General features: G+C 40.2%; 1 protein-coding gene across 1 annotated transcript; it reads right to left on the bottom strand.

Moving 5' to 3' along the window:
- Positions 1-16,401: 16,401 nt before the first annotated feature.
- On the bottom strand, positions 16,402-19,471 carry NUDT7 (nudix hydrolase 7). The gene is made up of 4 exons (XM_054201295.1): positions 19,363-19,471; positions 19,041-19,194; positions 17,837-17,995; positions 16,402-17,267 (listed from the first exon to the last, which is right to left on the bottom strand). The coding sequence occupies exons 1-4, from the start codon at positions 19,395-19,397 to the stop codon at positions 16,884-16,886; spliced, it is 732 nt and encodes a 243-aa protein (XP_054057270.1). The 5' UTR covers positions 19,398-19,471; the 3' UTR covers positions 16,402-16,883.
- Between the last annotated feature and the right edge of the window lie 848 nt (positions 19,472-20,319).

The raw sequence follows: 20,319 nt of genomic DNA, 5'->3' as shown, positions 1-20,319 counted from the left end.
GCTGTGCAAGTGCTAAGTACCCTTAGACATTTTTAGGATATCACAATGCCATCCCTGAATTCCACCAGGTTCAAAACGTTATTCATACCTTGTTCTTTAAGGTAATTCATAGCAAAAGTAAAAAAAATATTGCACGTTGCATTTCCTGTTGAAAGTACTGTGCTCAGTAACTGGGCTGTTATATATCTGGGGATGCGCACAACACTGTATGTACTTACTCATTCCGTGTGACTCCAGGCATTGAGAAAGAGTAATCCCACTTGGCATTTTTACTCAATTTGGTCTCAGTAATTATGGATCCAGAGCAACTTGTTAGAAGCTTGTGAAAAAATGTCTCTGAACTTTACAACAGAGCTGAAGTGTACAGGAGAATGAGAATTCAACCAATACTGAGAATAAGTTTGAAAAGGATATCCAGTTGTTATACTGGATAAATCCATTTGTTATACTGGTTATATCCAGTTGTTACCCACTGCAGTGCACAACACCATGAGGAGCATCTGCCTGTGAATGTTATCTTCCAGACTGATTACATCTAATAATGCATTGAATTTTTGATTTGACGGAAGTTACCATCTATATTACCAAGCTGTTTTACCTTTTAGTGGCCCTTGTTTTTTCTCTTTAAGTATTTGTATGTACAATACAGGTAGCTCCTGAATCTGCTCCAGAAAACACAAGTGAGCATTTAGGTTTGCTAAGCTGAGCTCTGTTTTGCTTATTTCTGAAGTTGTGGTCCAAAAGCCTGCAACATAAAGGTTGCTGCTCTGGAAGCAATGATGCCTCTAGCTTGAATTTAAACTTGGAGGCACTATACTAATTTACAGCTCTTGTGGAGCACTGTCACAGCACAGAATTTCCATGAGGTTTACAAGACAAAGAACTCTGCTTTTCCCCCACAAACTCTTGATGCAGCTTTCAGTACCGCTCTGGTCGTGCCCTCTGTGATGGGCCTTTTGAAGAAAGAAACAGGATGCTCTTCAGCATAATTGTGTTTTCTATGGAGTGTTTTATCATGGTCTGTTAATGGACTCTTTTCCTCAGTTCCATAGCTAGTTACTGCTTTCTAACTCATTGATTTTAATAAACTAACTGGGCATGCCACTGTATTCTCTTCTACTCTCCTTCTGGAAAAAAACAAAACCCAACCCATAACAAAAAACATAAATGCCAGGTTAATAGGAGATTGCTTTACTCTGAGCACTCTCAAGATGCTGATCGAACCGTTCATTACAAAGCTAATCTAACATTCTAGGTTAGATCTCACTTGCGCTGGCAGAAACAAGGATTTTCACTAAAAAAAAGCATATAAGTTTGCAGGCAGGGTTTAGAACCTGTATTGTTTTTGCAGGGATGGAGTTAATTTTTTTCCCAGCAGCTCGTATGATGCTATGTTTTGGATTTGTGACCACAACAGTGCTGATAACACACCAATGTTTAAGCTATTGATGAGCAGTGCTTACACGGTGTCAAGGCCTCCTCTGTTTCTCACGCTGGCCCAGCAGCGAGTAGTCTGGAGGTGCTCAAGAAGCTGGGAGGGTACACAGGTGGGACAGCTGCCCCCAACTGCTGGAAGGGGTATCCTATACCATATGATATCGTGCAGAGCAATAAACGCCAGGGGAAAGTAGGAGGGAGGTGGGACATTCAAGGTTACGGCTGAGACCCTGCTTTCCTGGAAATGGTTAAACATCTGCCTGCCTGGGAAATAGTGAATAAATTCCTTATTTTGCTTTGCTTGCACACAAAGCTTTGCTTCACTTATTTATCTGTTTTTATCTCAAACCATGAGTTTTCTCAATTTTGCCCTTCCAATTCTGTCCCCCATCCCATTGCAGGGGAGGGAGCGAGCAGATGTGTGGGGCTTATCTGCCGGTTGGAGTTAACCCACAACATATCGAAAAGACAGCTGTATTCTTTTTATAGTTATTTTAACAGGGAAACTGCTAAATTAGGTAGGAAACAGGCCTAAAAAATCTCAATGCCTTTTCTACCTAAATAAGTAGGTTCCTTAGACTACAGTTAAACATGCTAGTGAAGTACTTTAGCTAAGCCTGTACAGTTGATAATGGCACTGTACCAAATATTTATAATAGCCCTAGAATAAGTGTTCTAGTTTTATAACTTATTTATTGTATCTGTAGCTGTATTTCACAGTAGTGGAAGATAACTGAAAAACAAGTACTGCAGTCTGAAATGGGGCCCATTTGCTGACACCAGTGTTATTACAGAAGAGGACTGTCTGTGCCATTCTGTTTCTTAGAGGCTTTGAAGAAGTATTGGCTTAATTTCCAAAGTGCTTTTCAATCATAATCAGCTCAATGTTAGACAAAGGTGATTTCTGGAGACAAAACGAATGTAAATCTTGCGTAGCAAACCTTCAGTTGCAACCAAGACAAATGATGCTCCAGTCTTTTGAGAAATCAGATCTGGTCCAATAGACTCCACGGTTTCTAAATGCATTTGGAACTTCTGGGGGAAGAAAAGGTCAGGAGTTGAGAGGCTGTGCAGCTTTCTCACGCTTCTTTCACTGCTACCAAGTCTGTGTGTTAAGAGACATCTTAGTAGCAGGGTAGGACGTGGTTGTAGACTCAAGATAGGCAACGTATCTTGTTGCATAAGGCAAGCATTCATATTTTTCTCCCTCTAGAAACTTTGCGGATGGATTCCAATTTGGACAGCTTGTGAACTATCAGGAATAAGTATTCAAAGCATTTAAGCATGAATTGTAGAACTTGGCCACAGTGGACATTAGACCTTGAAGTCCCATCTGAGGGGTCAAAGTGGGAACTGCTTACTACCATGATGTAATCACGTTGTGTGATTGTGATTGCTGTGCATTTCAAAAATTTCTGTCTTTTTGAGACATTGTTAAAGGGTTTTAATGACAAAATGATCTTTTACATGGAAGCTTTAGATCATACCAGCTATCTCCCTGTATGACCTAACACAATTAGATATCCATGTAAACAATCATTTGCTTGATCTTTTGTCCAGTCTAAGAAAAACTGCAAGAAAATTTAGGCACTCTAGGTAAATCTTTTTTCATTCAGGGTAAAATGGAAGGGCCACAATTACTTCCTGAGCATGCAGCTTGATTTCCCCTCACTTTGAGATAATTTTATATCTGAAGTCTAGCTGCACGATATATCAGTTGATTTAAATTAAAATTGGAAACCATTTTAGGCAAGAGCTTGGAATGCAGCCACGAGTCATTTTGTGAAATCACAGTACAAGGTGGACTGCACAAGTGCTGGCGTTTGCCTTACTCTTTAAAGAACTAATTCAAAATGCAGTCTACATCTACAGTTAAACAATAAAAGTCAGGAAGGGCTAACACATGGAGAGTGAAGTCAGGACAAAGGAAAACGAAATTTCTAGGGAAGTTAGTATTTTGCATGTTGCAAATAGAAGAGCTTTGCCTTTTTTTGTTGTTGCATAAGAAAAATAAACAGAAACTTTTCTGCTTGATCTTTTAACTGTGAGCTAAGCAATGTCCTTTCATGGTAGGTAACCAGCCAGCATTCGTCTTTAAATGTGGAGATGCTGACTAGTATCTGGAACCTCAGGTGGAGGAGAAGAGGGATTGTGTTACTAAATCAGATCCAAATACCAATACTATCTCAATAAAGCTGCAGCATCAGAATTATTTCTGCTGAATGTCACCCAGGTTTCCTCAGAGACCTTGAAATCAGTGGGATTGCCGTATATGTGTAGTCACAAAAGACTATGAAGTAAGGAATTTTTCCAATAAGAGGCCAGACCTCTAGTCACCTTGAAGTCATCTCCTTAGTAGGAAGGTGGAAGAGGCCTAAACTACTTTAAAGTCTTTAACGGAAGGGTTTAATTTCTCCAGTTTAGAAAATATAAAGCTACTGTTAGAAGAGGTGCAAGAACCTATCCACAATTATTAGCTAGGTTCAGAAAACGTGAACAGTGCTCTAGAAAGTCAACATTGTAGGATTTTTCTCTTATTGCAATAAATTTGCAATAAATTTTAATGAGGTGGTGGAGGAGGGTGTTGAACTTGCTTTGAGGTAGGAACATGAAGGAACGGAGAGAGAAGGCAGTGCCCCACAGACACACCTAAGCAAAAGAATCTGGTATTATTTCATGGGAGGCAAGTACATCAAAAGAGAAATCCATGTGAAGTTGTTCAAAAAAGGTTCAAGAGTTACTTTTGAAAATGCATGCCCTATCCAAATAAAACCTTCCTTCAAGACAGGCAAGAAACCTTTTAAAAACCAGGGTGAGTGTTCAGTGGTCTGAGGTACTGAGAACAGGGACACAGAACGATACTTCCTTTAGTGATGCTCCAGCTCCCCGCTACTGAGACTGACCTCTGCAGCAGACTTCAGAAGTTATACAGGAACAGTTGAACAGAACACCTATCAGCAAGCTTTCTGAATGATCAGGCAGCCGTGAATTTTGTGATGAAAACCCTCCTCAAAGAAAAATACAGAGCCAAGTATTGACAAATATTTGAGGGAACTGCCAGCTTTAGCAAAGATTCTGACGGACAGTTACAGTGACCACAGTCCACAATGCTGGTGAGCAACATCAGAAATGGAACAACTGAAGTTAAAAGGGAAGAGATAATTTTAATCATTAAAATAAGAGTAAATTAAGAGGCCTTTAGTTGGGAAACTGTGACATAGACATGTCAATGTTGAAAACAGCGACAGTACATTAGCCCCATCATACAGTATTGCTGCGCAAGAGACAGAATGGCCCCAGAAGGAAGAGATTCCTGCCAGGCTCTGATTTTTCTGCTCGAGCAGGTCAGCCAGGAGCTGGGTTTTTTTGCCAGAATGGAGAACAGGAGATTCCTTCATCAGGAAAAAGCCCTTCTGAGCGGGCTAGGCTAGCCTAATGACAGCATATCCTTATCCTGAACATACGTGCGCCTTGACAGAATTACAGGATACGCTTCATGATACCTCCTGATAGTAACTCCCCTTTATCATTGCTCTCTCCTTTGAATTGTGCTCGTGCACTTGTGATCTTGTAATTCACCATCCAGTGTTTTCATGATGCCTGTATCACAACCTGCACAACTTGCATACGCTGCTAATCAGTGACAGAGCTTAAAACAAGCCCTCAGTCACAACTTCCAGTCCTTCTCTTATTGATTTATGCCTGTGATCAATATCGTGCCTTGCTGAGTTAATTCCTATCATCTAAGCTGCTGTAATGGATTTTGCACATCCACAGATCACCCCATCTGTGAGGCGAACCTTTTTTTCAAGCAGACCAACACATTGTACCTCACAGCTGGCTAGGAAAAAAGCACATTATTAGTCCACAAAGAGTTATGGAAGATTAACTGTCAGGAACTAAATAACTATAAATCAAACTACAACTCATGAAGACATATTTTCCAGCAGTTTAGGGTATACTCACTTACCCCTTGCTCAGCTGCTCGCTGCTAGTTCCCACAGTCTGCCGCAAGGTGTTGCCTTCTCAGCTGGGCTGGCCCAGATGCTTATCTTGCTACACTGTGAGATGCACCAGGGAATTGCTGGTTTAAAACACCCCAGAGTGTCAACCGCAAAAAAATAAATGTCCATGCAACAAGAACTTAGAGGGATAGTTCCTATACTTTTTCACTTGATGATCTCTTTCCCAGACCTTTTCATTTCCCATGCAGCACCACAGACCCACTTCCATAAAATATGGGACTTTATGTGCCAAGCTGAGGACAAGCAAAGGTATGGGATTCCTGCTTTAAATATTTCCCCCCCATTGCAGTTACAAAGGTAACTTCAGCTACAAAGGTAGCTTTCAGCCAGGACTAGGCCTGATGCTGCAGCTCTTCCTCTACCTCCCAGACACTTCCCTGTCAATCAATACTGAGATTCAAACTCAAGGGCAAAGATAGTCTAAAGTGAAAATCATTGTGCCACTTTCCTTCTGAGCTTAACAAGAGGAGCATCCCCACGAGCACCCATTTTTGCATGCTCTCTAGCTCCAGACTCTAACTGCAGAAGTCCGGTTGTGCCAAGGAACGTGGATTTCTAGCTGTGAATACTTGCCAGATTGTGCTAGGACAGGGTTGTTCCAGTTGCACTTTGTTCAGTGGTACGCATTAGCACAATGAATCCTGGCTCCCTGTAAATGAAACAATATTCACTTCATGTGAAAAATTATAGTATTTTATTTCTTGACTCAAATTTAAACCACTCTATATTTTCTTTGGTTACAGTGCATTTAACATCGAGCAGTCAGTCATCTGCATTATATACTCAGAGGCTCATCTGAGCATCGTCAGTTTCTTCCAGATCTTTATGGGTTTATTTTGTAGGTTCTGAACTACTCTCCGTTGTTTCATATTTTGTGGGTTACAAGATGAAATGCCAGCTCTTCTGGAGGAGCCAGCAGAGTGCTTCCATCCCAGAGCTGAACTCACTAAAATTAAGCTGTGGTGACCTACTATAAACGCATAAGTCCTTTTTTTTTTTTCTTTTTTTTTTTTCTATTAAAACTACATTCTTTAACAGTAGTTCTAAGTAGACTGAACAGAGTTTGCTGATTTTATTGGAAAGTATAATGGTTTGTGTAGAGTCATCAGGTGCCAATGACAACCTATACACTGGAGCAGTTTAGATGAAGTAGTTGTCATGACAACTCAATTAACTAAATAAACATATCTGAATGCAGCAGCAGCTCACGTCCTCTGCATCATCTTTACCTCAGCACAAAGCATTTTGAGTGCATGTGCAAATGAATCTGACCCCCACCCGTCTGCCTCTCCTCCTCCCCTCCCAACCAGGCACTGATGAAAATGAGGTACCCCTCAGTACTGCCCACTGCTCCTGGGCACTGCAGCTGGAATCATTACAGGAGTGTAGCTGCTTCTGACAGTGGAGAAATCCAGGTCAAGCCATTGTCATCTTCCTCTCACTCCTCCCCATTCTTGCCTTGAGGTTGGCTGATTAGGTCACCTTCCCAGACGTGGCTTCTAGTTTTACTATAATTAAAGGAAAAAAAGGACAGTTTGTGGATAAATACACACTAAACTGCCTGCTTGCCAATAAAATATGATTTTACATAAAGAACTAACACAATCAAATATGACTGCCAGCCTGAGCTTGTCTTTAAATCAAAAGGGTTTGGTAATGCATGCTGTTTTAGAAATATGTAGCGTAGCAACTTAAGTTACTCAGATAGCTCCACTCTCCAAAGATCTATGGGCTCTGGAATAATTGACATATCTAAGCGAATGCTCAGGTCACAAGTAGGTTTTAATTGCCTTCACTACAAAAGTAATGTAATGTTGCTTCATAAAGGAATAACTGTTCCAGTACCTCCCTCAAAACGCAAAGCACCGAGGAAAAGAATAGATAAAAAAGAAAGGTTCCTTGTTAGGAAGTTGTGAGGTTACTGCAGGTTGAGGCCTTAAATGCAATATAAAGAACAGGCATCGTTCATCTGCAGTCATCTAGCACCAATGACTTTTTTTATGTTTGAGAGATTTTCATGTTCCATCTTTTACCTCCTGTACATTTTTCTGTCAGTAAATATTATTGGGAGGGACTTACCTGGGCTGTATTTATTGCTATTGTTAAGTAAGGCATAAACCAGAAGGAAGATGATGGACAAGAAACAACAAAGCAAAGCACAAAGGTACATGCCACAGTCTTAACAGAGCACCTGATAGTCTTTAACTGTTAGCACCATCATCACTATTTTCATCCCTGTCACATCCTGGTAGTGCCCAGACTGATTTTTGATCCTGAAAGACGCAGCAGATCTATGACAGCCCTATTTAGCCCAGAAAAATGTTTGGTGAAACCACATTTGAATTTTAAGAATAGACTTAAGTGGCCCTTGTCTGGTTTGCATTATTCGGTGCAGAACAGTTTACACTGAGGTGAATTTTATCCAACATTGAGTCTGATAGGTTAGTGGAAATTTTAAAGAACATAACATAGGGTCTCATCCAGTAAAGCATTTACGCCGCTTACTTTTGTCCTTCTTGGCTTTGGTGTTTTTCTAATAGGATATAAGTTCATGCCTAAAATTAAACACTCATTTTTTGTAATAGAGATTATTTTCTCTCAGGTCCCTAGTGATCCAACCAGTAAGGTTTTAAACAGGCTGGCTCTGTGAGTTTACCTGGCATCGCTTTAATTGTACTCTAAAAAATTACAAAAAGGAAATAATTCTACCTTTAAAATTTTTCCTGCTTTAAGAACACACAGATAAGTGCCAACTGAAGTGCTCAAAACCCCAGCAACAATCATTCCTAAAAACCCTATATAAAGCTTAAGTAGTGTATTCTCAAAGGATAACGTTTCAGTATCACATTTCTGGGCTGTCAGATTCAAGCAGAGAATGATGGATGAACTAAGTCAGCATTTGCTTAAGATACAACCCTCACTTTAGGAGAACAGACATATATTATGACTGTTTTTGAGGTGCATCATCCCATTGTACTACTATGAAAGCTTGAAGCCTAAGGATTTGGAGTCTCTTGTCTTGGGCAAATATACATGAAAGTCAATAGAAAGTGCCAAATTGAGGGAATTTGGTCCAAAGAAGGTTTAATTATATAGAGCGGAAATAAAAGACCATCTGAAGAATTTCAGAAATGTTATGGGAAATTGTGAAAAGGACTAGTTTTGCTGCCCAGGCTGGTGTGAGGGAATTGAGCGTTCCTCTGCTTTGTCTGCCTTTGCAAGGTAGCCCAGGACTCTGAGTCCCTGATGGCTGAAAGACACTGACTTCTCTGCAAGTGTAAAAGGACTCGTGCTGACAGGCACCCAGGAGAAAATTCAGATTACCAATTCAGTAGGAGCTCTGGTCCTATTTATATGATCAATCTCATTGAAAGCAAGGAAAACTTCTTCAAGCTTTTGAACAAAGCATATTTTTTGTACTGAATAAAGCTAGAATTTACCATGCCTGCTTTTCTAATGGACAACTCCACACAGTAGACAAATCATCAGTATCTCTGGAACTGCACTAATTTCCACCAGCTGCAGATCTGACTCACAGTGCTTAAATGCAACTGAAATGTCTTCATATCCTGAGCTCTGCAATACATCTCCAGGAACCATATGACTGCCCACCACACAAAATTGAGAACCATCTGTCTGTCCCACTTAATAAGCCTTAATGTTTAATAAGTAAATGAAATATTTAATATTTATAGAAATTGGGCTGCAGGCTGTACAGTTGGCAAGTGCAAAATGGCCAACAGAATGTACACAGCTGCATTTCTGCCTCTGTGGATGTAGCTGAGGAACTCCTCTGATGCCAGACACTTTCTAATAAGCAAGCTTCAAGAGCAGAAAGTTTTCCTATGTTTTTGTTCAGCAGAAGGGCACATATCTGAAGCAGGGCATCTGGACACAAATGTAAGTATTAATAAATAGGATCTATAGTTCAAGCAACTAAGAAACTTTTTTTTTGTTGTTCCTATTCACCATCCTCCATCCTTCTCTGCTTCTCTCTGAATTGTAAATTTACTTTTTCTTCATGTTACACTCACAACATTAACTGGTAAAAATGCTCACCTAAAACTTTTCAGCTTGGACATCTGTGAATAACCAGTTCAGATATAAAAGACACAACTTGGAGGATGTCAAAAGAGCTTCCTTACTGACAGTTAAAACCCAAGGATGTATCTGAATGTGGCATACTAGCAATAGCAGACACCAGCCCCCATCTGGGCTATCTGGGAAGAATCTAACTAACAATGCTACTCAATAAAGTTTTACTGGAGCATTTATTTTGACCGATGCTCTTAAATTCAGAGCAATGTTTTATGTACTATGAAAATTAGTGTGGTAATCAGCTATCTTTAGTCAAAGCTAGAGTAAATACCACAGCAAATTCTAATAATTAAAATCAGTATTGTAGTTTTAAATAATGGGACTATATTTAGAAGGCAGTTGTCAAATCAAAGAGATCTTTTCCTTCTATTTGAGAGAAGTATTTGTCCTACCAGAGTGCTCTTTCTTGTTCATTTCTAGAGCTTAAAAACCCAATTTTAAAAACCCATCAATTGCATGGCTTCACTAATCAGCCATATAAGAGGCTAGTAAGACAGAGTGAGCAAGGCAGGCTATGGATATTTGAGATCTGCTATTCATTCAGTCTCGAAGAAAAGCATGAATCCAGGCGCGTAGTGTATCTTCACATTGCTCAGCCATTGATGTACACTCAGTCTGAATGAACTGGAAGAATATCAGTATTTCTAGTATGTTAGAACAAATTCCAGGAGAATCATCTAGTAAACCCATCATTCTAGACGACATAATGTGAGCAAAACAGAAAGTTGTATGTGGTCAGTTACGTGATGCTAAGGAGATATACGAACACAGTCCCATTCTAAATAGTCAGAAGTCAATTTGTTTGGATAATCCTGTATCTATCCGCCCCACAGAACACAACAGCCGATCCAAGGTCGCTGGAACCAGCTGTTCCCTGGGTTACCTCTGCTGGCCTGGAGGCTGTCTGAAGCACCTGGGAGGTGACACCCCCTGGTGGCGGCATGCTGAGGTGCTGCCTGCTCATCGCTTCTGTTCTCCAGGCACACAATTGCTTCCTTGACATTAGGCACCTTTCTAATTCTTTGGTCTTTTCCCCTTCTTGGAAGGGCGATCAAACCACAGCCCCTGCTAGAGCATCCCCTTGCCATTTCCCCTCGCCAGATAGACTGTTTCTTAATCACAGAACTCTTGTGCTCTTACATCCAAATCATCTCACTTTTTCTCAGTCTTTTTTTGTAGCCTTGTAGAGCTCTGTCCAGGTTAACGGGCTCTCTCAGATACAAAGCTCTCAATCACAGGAGATGCCTTTTAGCCCTTTTCAGCCTGATGATTGTAGAGAATGTGCTCCATCCTCTGCACACACCTTTTTTCTTTTCCTCAAGTAAGGAACAATTTGATGCCAGGTATGTAACATCAACTTCCTTTCTGTTAACAGTATTCCCAGTTTTCCACACTTTGTTGGACCTTTGTTTGCATCTGTTATTAACTCATCAGTTACTGCATTTCTAATGTAATAGTTAATAGCTGAAATCCACAAGTAATGCATTCTGCATGACTTCTGTTTTTAGCAATGAAATCTGGCAATGAACTATAGCACTCCCATTTTATTCAGTTTGTTTCCCATAAATATCTGCGAATCAGTACTGTAGATGAGCCAAAAAGATGTTGCTCTCAGATTTAGAATTACACCCTAATATTTTAAAAACAACTAACAATAAATTTTAAACAAACTGAGGCTTCTTTAAAAGTACTGATTTATTAAGTATCATTGATAGCACCTGTTATGCAAATGTTAATAAATAATGAATTGAAAGATATAAGATAAAATATAATAGAAATAATATACATTCTTAGTTTAAGTAGGTATGCAGTATAAACTAAAGCCTCAGAGTATGTACTTTGGCACAACTGTGCTAAGGCCAATGCAATTACTGTGATTTATGCCAACTACAGATATGCAGCAATTAAGTTATTAGAAAAATAAAATAGTTTCATTAATTTTCTCTAAAATAGAAAATAAAATAAACATGATTTAAATGTCCTGCTTGTCAACTGCTTTTCTACGGGTGTTTGTTTCTATACACAAATCCATTTAATACAGATTTAGATCACTATGTTCTTAATGCTTCAAACATAATATAGAGCTCTTTGCCTGGAATTATTCATATTCATTTCAACACCTGGATATCTGACTCTTACCCAGGCTCTGGAGGAGCATTACGATCTACCACAGGGCTCAAAGACAAATTTAGCTTTCCTCTGATGAACAGTTCCTGTTTGTTGCCAGTAGTTCTGGATTTTACTATAGGCATAAAAGGGGATGCCAGCACTTCATTAAGAACAGCTATGCAAATGTTTTAAAGCAGCTGTGCTGGCGGTCAAGCACTGTAGGAGCTGCAGGATGAATTGTAGGAGTATATCTTAAATACAATATATGTCCAAATGTAGTTTTTAATAGAGTGGAGATCGAGACAGACGTAGGTCGATAAATGGTCATGACTGGATAGTGTAAAGGATTACGGAATTCAGGATGAGAAGAGGTAAATGTGCCCCAAATAATGAATCTGTTGCTAGCCGGTGAACAGTCTTTCCCCTGCAGCACATTCTGACAAACAGGATGATTATTCTTCGTTAGTGTTTCATTATTACTTGGATGTTTTTCTTCCTAGCACACGTACTTTTCATTTTGAAAAGCAAACAAAACCTACCCTAAAGCTGCAGTACTAAGTAACAGGTAACCATACAGTACAGTAAATTTAATTAACATCATAAAGCATAAAGAAATTTATGTTGAAACTCAGAATCCCATACGCTAAGTGAGCGTTGTGGCACCAGAATTATAGCTTCTGCAAGGAATCAGAAACAAGTGTGATTCCTCTTTCTGTCTTCCTCATTTCTTAGATTACATTTTGGGAAGAGATAAAGTTAGAAGGATGGAGGGATTACCTAATGACCCTTTTTACTATAACTTTTTATTATTTTTTTTTAACTGGAGATGGTTTAACATGTACTGTTGTGAAAACTGCATTGCTATGGCAACCTACTAAAAAAAAGAATCACTGTAGGTACATCACATACATATTGACATGTAAGCACTCACATGAGGTTTTTCTTGAAAGACAAAAACACCTCCAGATCTTCTGTTTTATATATATGATTTAGGCATAGGCTGAATATAAGTAATCTCCTTTTCTTGAATATTTACATTCTCAGCTAACTATAACTGCCTTAACCCTGCATGAACTCTAGCTGTGCAAGTGACATACATTTTAATCGAGTGGCACACACTGAACTTCTCGAAATGAAATGAACATTTTATGTTTTTTCCCCACACAGAAGTGCTGTAAACTAGTATATATCCTTTTTAAAGTAATTTTTGAGTTTGGTTTTTGCTTTTTTTTGGTATGGTTATAATTGTTAAATACCAATTTACACATCAAATCTACATAAATGTTAAATGTTCATATAAACATTAAATACCAAAAGCCTGATTATTCAAGGACTCAAAAATATAGAAATGTTAAATGCTGAATCACTGCACATTAACTAAAAGAATGACTAACGACTCACATTAAACTGTATGCCGCTTATTTTTAGTTAATTTTATATCATATCAGTAATTTTCTTGTCCTGATCCAAGCCTTTGCACTCATTTTACTGTCATGCTAGCATTACTTATCCCATAGCTAGAGAGAGAATGTAATCTGGAATATATTTTTAATACCTTTTTTCAACTGAGCAACGGCCTTGGTGATTTATTTGTAAGAAAAAGTGCAGAGTGCAAATATATATGTATAAAACACCTTTTCAGATTGCAAGCTATATTAAATATACGATTCTTAAACCAAAAAAGGCATAAATGCATTTGCAATCAATAATTCAAAGTAAAGGAGTCCTTTAAAATCACCACATTCAAAAGAAAAGTAGATACAAATCTATTGTAATAATATTCAGGTGTAACACAGGACCAGTAACACAGAATACTGGGACACTCAGGTCTTGATGCATGACTTTAAAGACAGATCTGAAGAGGAACTGAGGCACTGTAACGCTGTAGTGTCAGACTGCAAAGCACCTGGCCCACTGAACATAAAACAGGGCCTTTTTTAGATGCTTAAACTTTTGCGTACAATACGGGAGAGAGCTAATTGTCCTAAACCACAAACTAGTTTACAGGCAGAATACAGCATTTTCCAATAGGAAATTCTCAGAACAGCACCTTTGCTAAATCTTTTCTCTTTTAAGTTTACACAGTTTCATCTCCCCAGAGGATCCACCTTTTCATGAGTGTATTCTCACACAAACAAGGCACAGTCCCACTCTCCTTCAAAAACATGAGGCGCAGAGCTGCTGCAGCTTCCCTTTACTACGCTATAATTGCACAGGGCACTTACCCAGGAGGAGTGAGGGTTATGCACTTTCAGTTCTCTCATGCTTCAGAAGTAGTATCCCAAAAAATGCCTGTATTGCCAGACTTTATGATACTCTGCTTGGGGCACTCCCCACTCCTTACTTTTTGAAGGTGGAAAAGAGACTATGAACGTAGCATGGATCGGTTAGGAGGGCTGCCCAGGTTGAGGGGAGTCACGTTCTGGTTTCTGCCTCAAGAATTTTATCCGAAGACTGCCCAAGAAAACAATTTCCCATTAGTAAATGTGGGACTTGCAGAATTGCAGTTTTAGTAACAAGCACTTAAATTTCCTTCTATTCTTCTTGTGCTCAAGGGAGTTCTTTGGGCACTCGGATCCCAGATGGATATCTAAATAACGAATGAGTCTTTTGAGTTAAGTACTTCCCAAACTTCAAAACTAACGTCAGAAAAATTATGTAGGATGCATAATCTGTGGTTTTTTCCCAAATAACTCCAGGATTTTTCATTTACGAAACTCCCTAAGTTTTGTTTTTCAACTAATTCAAATGGTTGATTTGATTCAAAAATCAGTAAGATTTGCTAAAAGGAGGAACAGCTGTAACTGTTGTTGCGATCCTTACAGTTCCCCACAATAATACAATACTGTTTAAAAAAAAAAAAGAAAAACAAACTCAGTTTTGAATTTGTACAATTTGTACAATTTCTGTGCCAGATCTGGTTGAGAGATGAGGAAGAGAAAAGTCTGCTGGGAACAGAGGAGGATGGTAAGTTAGTAATTATGTCTCTTGGTACCTGTTTTGTTTACTAATCAAAGGTCTAATTGCTTTGCTCTATTTTAATTAACAATGTTCTTATTTTAATTAGTTACTTTTCCTGCATACATTAGCATTGAGAGAAACCACTGAGGATATGAATAATATGATGAAGAGTTTAAAGTTAAGCTTTTAAAAATGTTTTAACAATTTCACAAGTGTTTAATAATGAAAAATAAAGCTGTTCTTCATAAATGTGGCTACTACTTCTCCAAGGATTTCATCCTAGCCAAAAAAGTCTTTATTTCTTTTGACTTAAAAAGTGAACTGATATCAAATATAATTACCAGAGGCGCCAAAATAGCTAATGTAGGAGTATGAACAGTTTGATAGTATTTAGATAGGCGAAAATGTTCAAGCTGTACAAATCTTTTGAAACATCCCAATGCGACAGCCATTCTCTTAAGAACCAATCTCAACATTATTAGCCATTCTCTTTGAAACTTACGTAACTTTATCGTCTTCCCTAACACAGGCTGGGAAGAGCTGGAGAACTCATACAGATTGTTCCAATTCCTGGGAAGATATCAGAACAAACAACCTTTATGTAAGTACTTTAATTAACAAGGACATAGGTAGCAACTGTTGTCTTTTTCCTAGGAACTGTTTTTGACAAATGTGTTTACTTCCTCTGTGGGGCCAGTTAAGAGGCTTGGTGTTCAGGGAGAACTATAAATCCTCAAGTTTTGGATATAGCCCTGCCTAATGTTCCTGTGCGCAACCTAAGAAGGGTTGGTCTACATGAAACTAATATTAGTATGTTAAACAGCTGGTGAGAAAACCACACACAGTAGTTAGCAGTTCATTGTCAAAGTGGCAATTACCAATTGGGATTCTGCAGAGGCCTGTTCTGAGTGTGCTTGCTCTAAGTTGTAAATGGAACAGAAAATATACTCATTAAACTTGAGGATAACAGCAAAATGGAAGTGCCGGAAAAACACAGTAGTGGATCATTAGAATTTGTTTTGAAATAACGAGGATGTAATTCAACAAGGACAAAGGCAAAGTGCTACATTTGGTAGGAGTAATCCACTGTTCAAATACAGAATGCAATAAATACAAATATAGGAACAAATATATACAAATATAGGAACACTGGCAGCTTTTTCAGAAAAAGGAGGAGGCAACTTTAGTGGAAGAAGTGTAATATGAGCCAATATTACCATGCTACTTCACAAACAGCAATTGCAATGGAATATATAAAAAGGAGCTGTGAAGTAATCCTGTCCTATTCAACCCAAATATATGGGTAACTAGAATACTATGACCAGGTTTAATTATCACATATTTGATGGGGGGAAAAATGGGGGAGGAAGGTTCACTGAAGATTCTGGAAAGCAACACAAATGACAAAAGATGTACAGAAAATGTGTCTGACAAAAAAAAAAACCCTGAAGGAATCTGATCATTAAGTCTCAAGATACCTTGGGAAGACACAGCAATGTGGTTTTCAGGAGTGCAGAAAGTAACTAAGGAAACGAGGTATTCAGCATTCTGCTATGTACAGGACAAGAAGTGTGTGTTCCTTGATACAACTCATACCTGTTAAGTTAGACAAAGTTTGTAAAGCATGGCTAAAGGACTACAATGGATTGTCCAGGAAAGCTTAAGAAAAAATTAAGATATTTATCAGAATATCATGTATCTGATTCCTTCTTTAGGTGGTCATATAGTCATACCTCCCTCTTCCCTCCACAAGCCCAACCAAAAGAAAACAAGATTGTGAAAGCACTCACCATGTTTTATATTTTATTATGCATTTCGTAAGTGCTTAAAGATACCACACAAGACTACGCATTATGTTATCCATATGTAAGATACCACACAGTAAGAGACAGATCCCCAAAAGTTTTCATATTCTAATTCAAACAGACAAAAATTAAATAGTATTATCTCATTGTACAGAAGGCAAACCACAGAAAGCATCTTAGATCATACAAAATAAAGGCAGAAACTGAAACAGATCTTCCAAATCTGTATATTTAAAAATACCATATGCTTTTTGCAACTGTAAAACAAAGTAGAAGTTATAGGAATCTAGTTAGGGCTTGTCAACCTAAAAAGATTACATAAAAATAAATTTTAATAGCTTCACAATTCAGAAGAAATTCAAGTGTGACATTCAATCAAATAGGTAAAAAGGGAATAAACAAAATCCTTTTTTCTACTTCAATATAAATTAATTGCTAGACCAGTTTGTCATAAATTACTCTTCTTTCTTTCATATAAGGATGCATATAAGTTCATGAAGTTATTCTCAGCAGATGAAATTAAGTTGTCAAGATCATAACCAACTTCAAATGTAGGTCTCTTTCCAAAAACTATAAGAGCAAGAAATACAGCAAAGTGTGCAGTTAGTCCCCATATCTTGAATGACGTTTTACGTTCCTGGTCATCATATATAAAGCAGTGCATCCAACTTAAGTAACCAGATGAGGTTTTATAAGGCAACCTCTTATAATTTAAGGGCTTGATAAAGTATTCCAATGGCACGAGAAAAACATCGCTCACTTCATCTGGATTAGGAGTGGCCTGGAATGTATCCTCTATAAATCCTACAACTGGCGTAACCAAGTGATTCATCTAAAAGGAAAAAAAAATACAAGAAAAACCAAAAAAAACAAACCCAAACACTAAGTTTGTACCACATGAACGAATGTTCTTTATTTTAAAATTTTATTTCAAAATTTAATTTGTTGCTGCTTGTGTCCATTGTCTTAAGAAGAGTCTGGTATCACCTTCTCTATAACCATGCCGGAGGCACCTGAAGAGAGCAACTAGATCTAGCCAGCTTTCTGTTCTTCGGGCTGAGCAAAACCACTTCTCTCAGCCTCTCCTCATAACCCATGTGCTCCAGCCCCCCCCTTACTATTTTCATGTCTGTCTGTTAGGCTCTTGCCAGTTCACCACTGTCTTTCTGGTACTCCAGTGTGCCCATAACTAGATATGGCACACAAAAAGCATTCTCACAAATGCCAAACACAGAGCAAGAATCTCTTCCCTTCACTCTGCTGGCAACACAGGCTGTGCAATTTAAGCAGCAGTGGTTATTTACAGTTACAGGTTTGAAAAGGTTATTATCAACCTTACAAAAGAAAATAACCCAAGGTTATTTTCTAACGATAAGCTGATTTACTCAGTTTATTGCTTACTTTATCAATTCCAGGCACAAGCCTACAGATGACCTCCACTTTCTCTGGCTGGAGCCCCACTTCTTCTTTAGCTTCTCGGAGAGCAGTATCAATTTCATCTTTATCAGTTGGTTCACTTTTACCTCCTGGAAAACACACTTCCCCGGGTGATCTTCTCAGCTAGAATTTAAAGGCGTACTGTTAAATATAACAAGTTCTACATTTCCTCTTGTATCCACAGACACTTGTTCATTTTGCAGAATAACTTTATCTTTCCAGTCAAAGAAGCTGGAAATGGTGGTTAAGGGGTTTCTGCAGATCAGAAGAAATGTAGCTTATAAAGAGCTACACAAGAAAAAGACAGGCCTATACCCAACTAATCCATAAACCCTCACTGTCAGAAATACACATATCACTTATATTGTGTAATTCATATTGTACATTCTACTTCAGTACTTCAAAATTTCATCATCTGGCTTGCGTAAGAGACTGACAGATGAATCTAGACAGACAACTTGAATAGTAAAATACTCTGGGTAAGGGCAAGAACTTCTAAAATACACATTCAAATAATGTACGTTTAAGTACATTATCGTAATAGGCTTGTGCATCAAAGATCAGGAAAAAGTTTGTTTAGAATCAGTTTATCAGCTAATTATTAGGGTCTTAATATTTCTAAGACAGACCCAAAAAGCCTTGCATTTTTAGCAACTGGAAAACAGACAAGTAAATAACCTCTGTATACAGGCAGTTGTTTGGGATTGGGGGGGGGGGGGGGCTGGAAAACAAGAATTGCAAAAGAAAACAGAATGCTGGCAGAAGAGTTCTGGGGGACTTTGGTTGTTGCCTTTCCTTTCATATATGAAAGGGAGAGAATAGTAAATGTAAAAGCCACATTAATAAAAGCTGCACTGCATTGCCAGTTTTCTTATTGAATTCATAGTAAACAACCAAAATTTCCTTTTCTGATCTGGAAACCATCTTTTACTGTCACAGGTTTCTGGGTATCCGGCATTTTTGTGGCATGTAAATTTGTGAATCATCGGTGTATAAAAGTATCTGCTTGTAACCGTGGCCATGCCACCCGGACCAAGGTTTGGGAAGCAGGCCCTGGAACATGTGGATGGGACTTGTGCTAACACACGGCCACGATTTATCTCCCCTCAGCCTGCCCCGCCGAGGGATCCCTGGCGTCCCCCCGGGGCGGGCCGGGCCGGGCACCCACCTGCATGGCCCGGACGGTGAGCAGCAGGTGCAGCCTGCCCTCCCGCACCAGCAGTGGCAACAGGACGGAAGCTTTGGCCAGCGGCAGGCGGGAGAACTTGTCTCCAACATCGAACGCCCTCAAGCGCGGCCGCAATTTCTCTTTCACGCTCTTTCTAGAAGCAAACAGAGAGGAGCGCTGTGACACGCACCCCGCGGCCGCACAGCGGCCCCCCGCAAGCAGCGGGGGAGGTGTTTTACCACAGAGATGACCCGATCGGGTGCCGGCCGCCGCTGACACACCGCCCCGTGTCAGCAGAGGAAGGGCCAGGGACGACCGGTACCTTTCCAGCTCGTCCTCCTGCTCCGCAGCCGCCATCTTTGGCACCTACCCACTCACCCACCCAGCTACTCAAGAGCGGACTCTCACCTCCCTCCCGACCGACGGCCGGTTCCTCCAATCAACACGCGAGATCGCGGGCTACGCCTTCTGATTGGCGGCGGGCAGGCCACGCGGGGGGGGGGGGGGGGGGCTGCGCGGGGCGCCTGCGCGTGGCGTTCCCGCCCTCAGACCGGCGCTGAGGGGCCGGGCCGATCTGGGCCGGTCGGCCTCCCAGCCCGGGGGCAGCGAGGGGTTGTAGCCAGGTTTCCCAGGCTGCAGTTTCCGGGAGAAAGGTGGTGGTAGCCGCCAGCGGTTTTCTTTCCAGCTGTGAAAAGCAGACGCCTGCCTGGCGATTTGGTACGGCGCCCTGCCGAGCGGCCTCCGGGGCCCGCCCTCAGAGGGGCGAGGGCGGCGGCTCCAGTGCGAGCGGCTCCAGTGCGAGCGGCTCCAGTGCGAGCGGCTCCAGTGCGAGCGGCTCCAGTGCGAGCGGCTCCAGTGCGAGCGGCTCCAGTGCGAGCGGCTCCAGTGCGAGCGGCTCCAGTGCGAGCGGCTCCTGTTGCTGTAGGTAAGGGGCCCGTTTGTACAGGCACTAGCATTCCTCCTCTCATCCGCTTCTCGGGGGCTCTGCAGAGCAGCATTGCAGCCGTGCCACAGCCTGGTCACCTGCGGCCCAGGGCTCTTAAGAGCTAAAGGGCATCAACGGACCCTCTTGAACACCGACGCCGAGCTCAGTACTCTTTAATTCACAATGGGGAAAAAAAGCCCAAGGTCTTGGAGCTTAGTTTAATCATTTAGTACAGGTAGGAAGCAGTGAGGTGCCACTCAAGCTTCATGCTGTTTCTGGGCAGTAAAATTTAGCTTCCAGTTCTCATTTAGGCCATACAAGTAGCAGAAGTAATTTCCTGCTATGATGGTTTTT

Source organism: Rissa tridactyla, chromosome 4 (assembly GCF_028500815.1).
Source record: "Rissa tridactyla isolate bRisTri1 chromosome 4, bRisTri1.patW.cur.20221130, whole genome shotgun sequence".
Taxonomy (NCBI): Eukaryota; Metazoa; Chordata; class Aves; order Charadriiformes; family Laridae; genus Rissa; species Rissa tridactyla.
Note: the sequence above shows the minus strand (reverse complement) of the source record. Positions and strands in the feature narration are given on the sequence as shown.

Bases quoted from the DNA above. Each gene is read 5' to 3' on its own strand.
- NUDT7 (XM_054201295.1), bottom strand. From the start codon at position 19,397: ATGGCGGCTGCGGAGCAGGAGGACGAGCTGGAAAG. The intron at 17,996-19,040 runs GTGGGTGCCCGG...TTTAAATTCTAG, and splicing joins TCACCGTCCGGGCCATGCAG to CTGAGAAGATCACCCGGGGA. The intron at 17,268-17,836 runs GTAAGCAATAAA...TTTTCCTTTTAG, and splicing joins TTGTGCCTGGAATTGATAAA to ATGAATCACTTGGTTACGCC.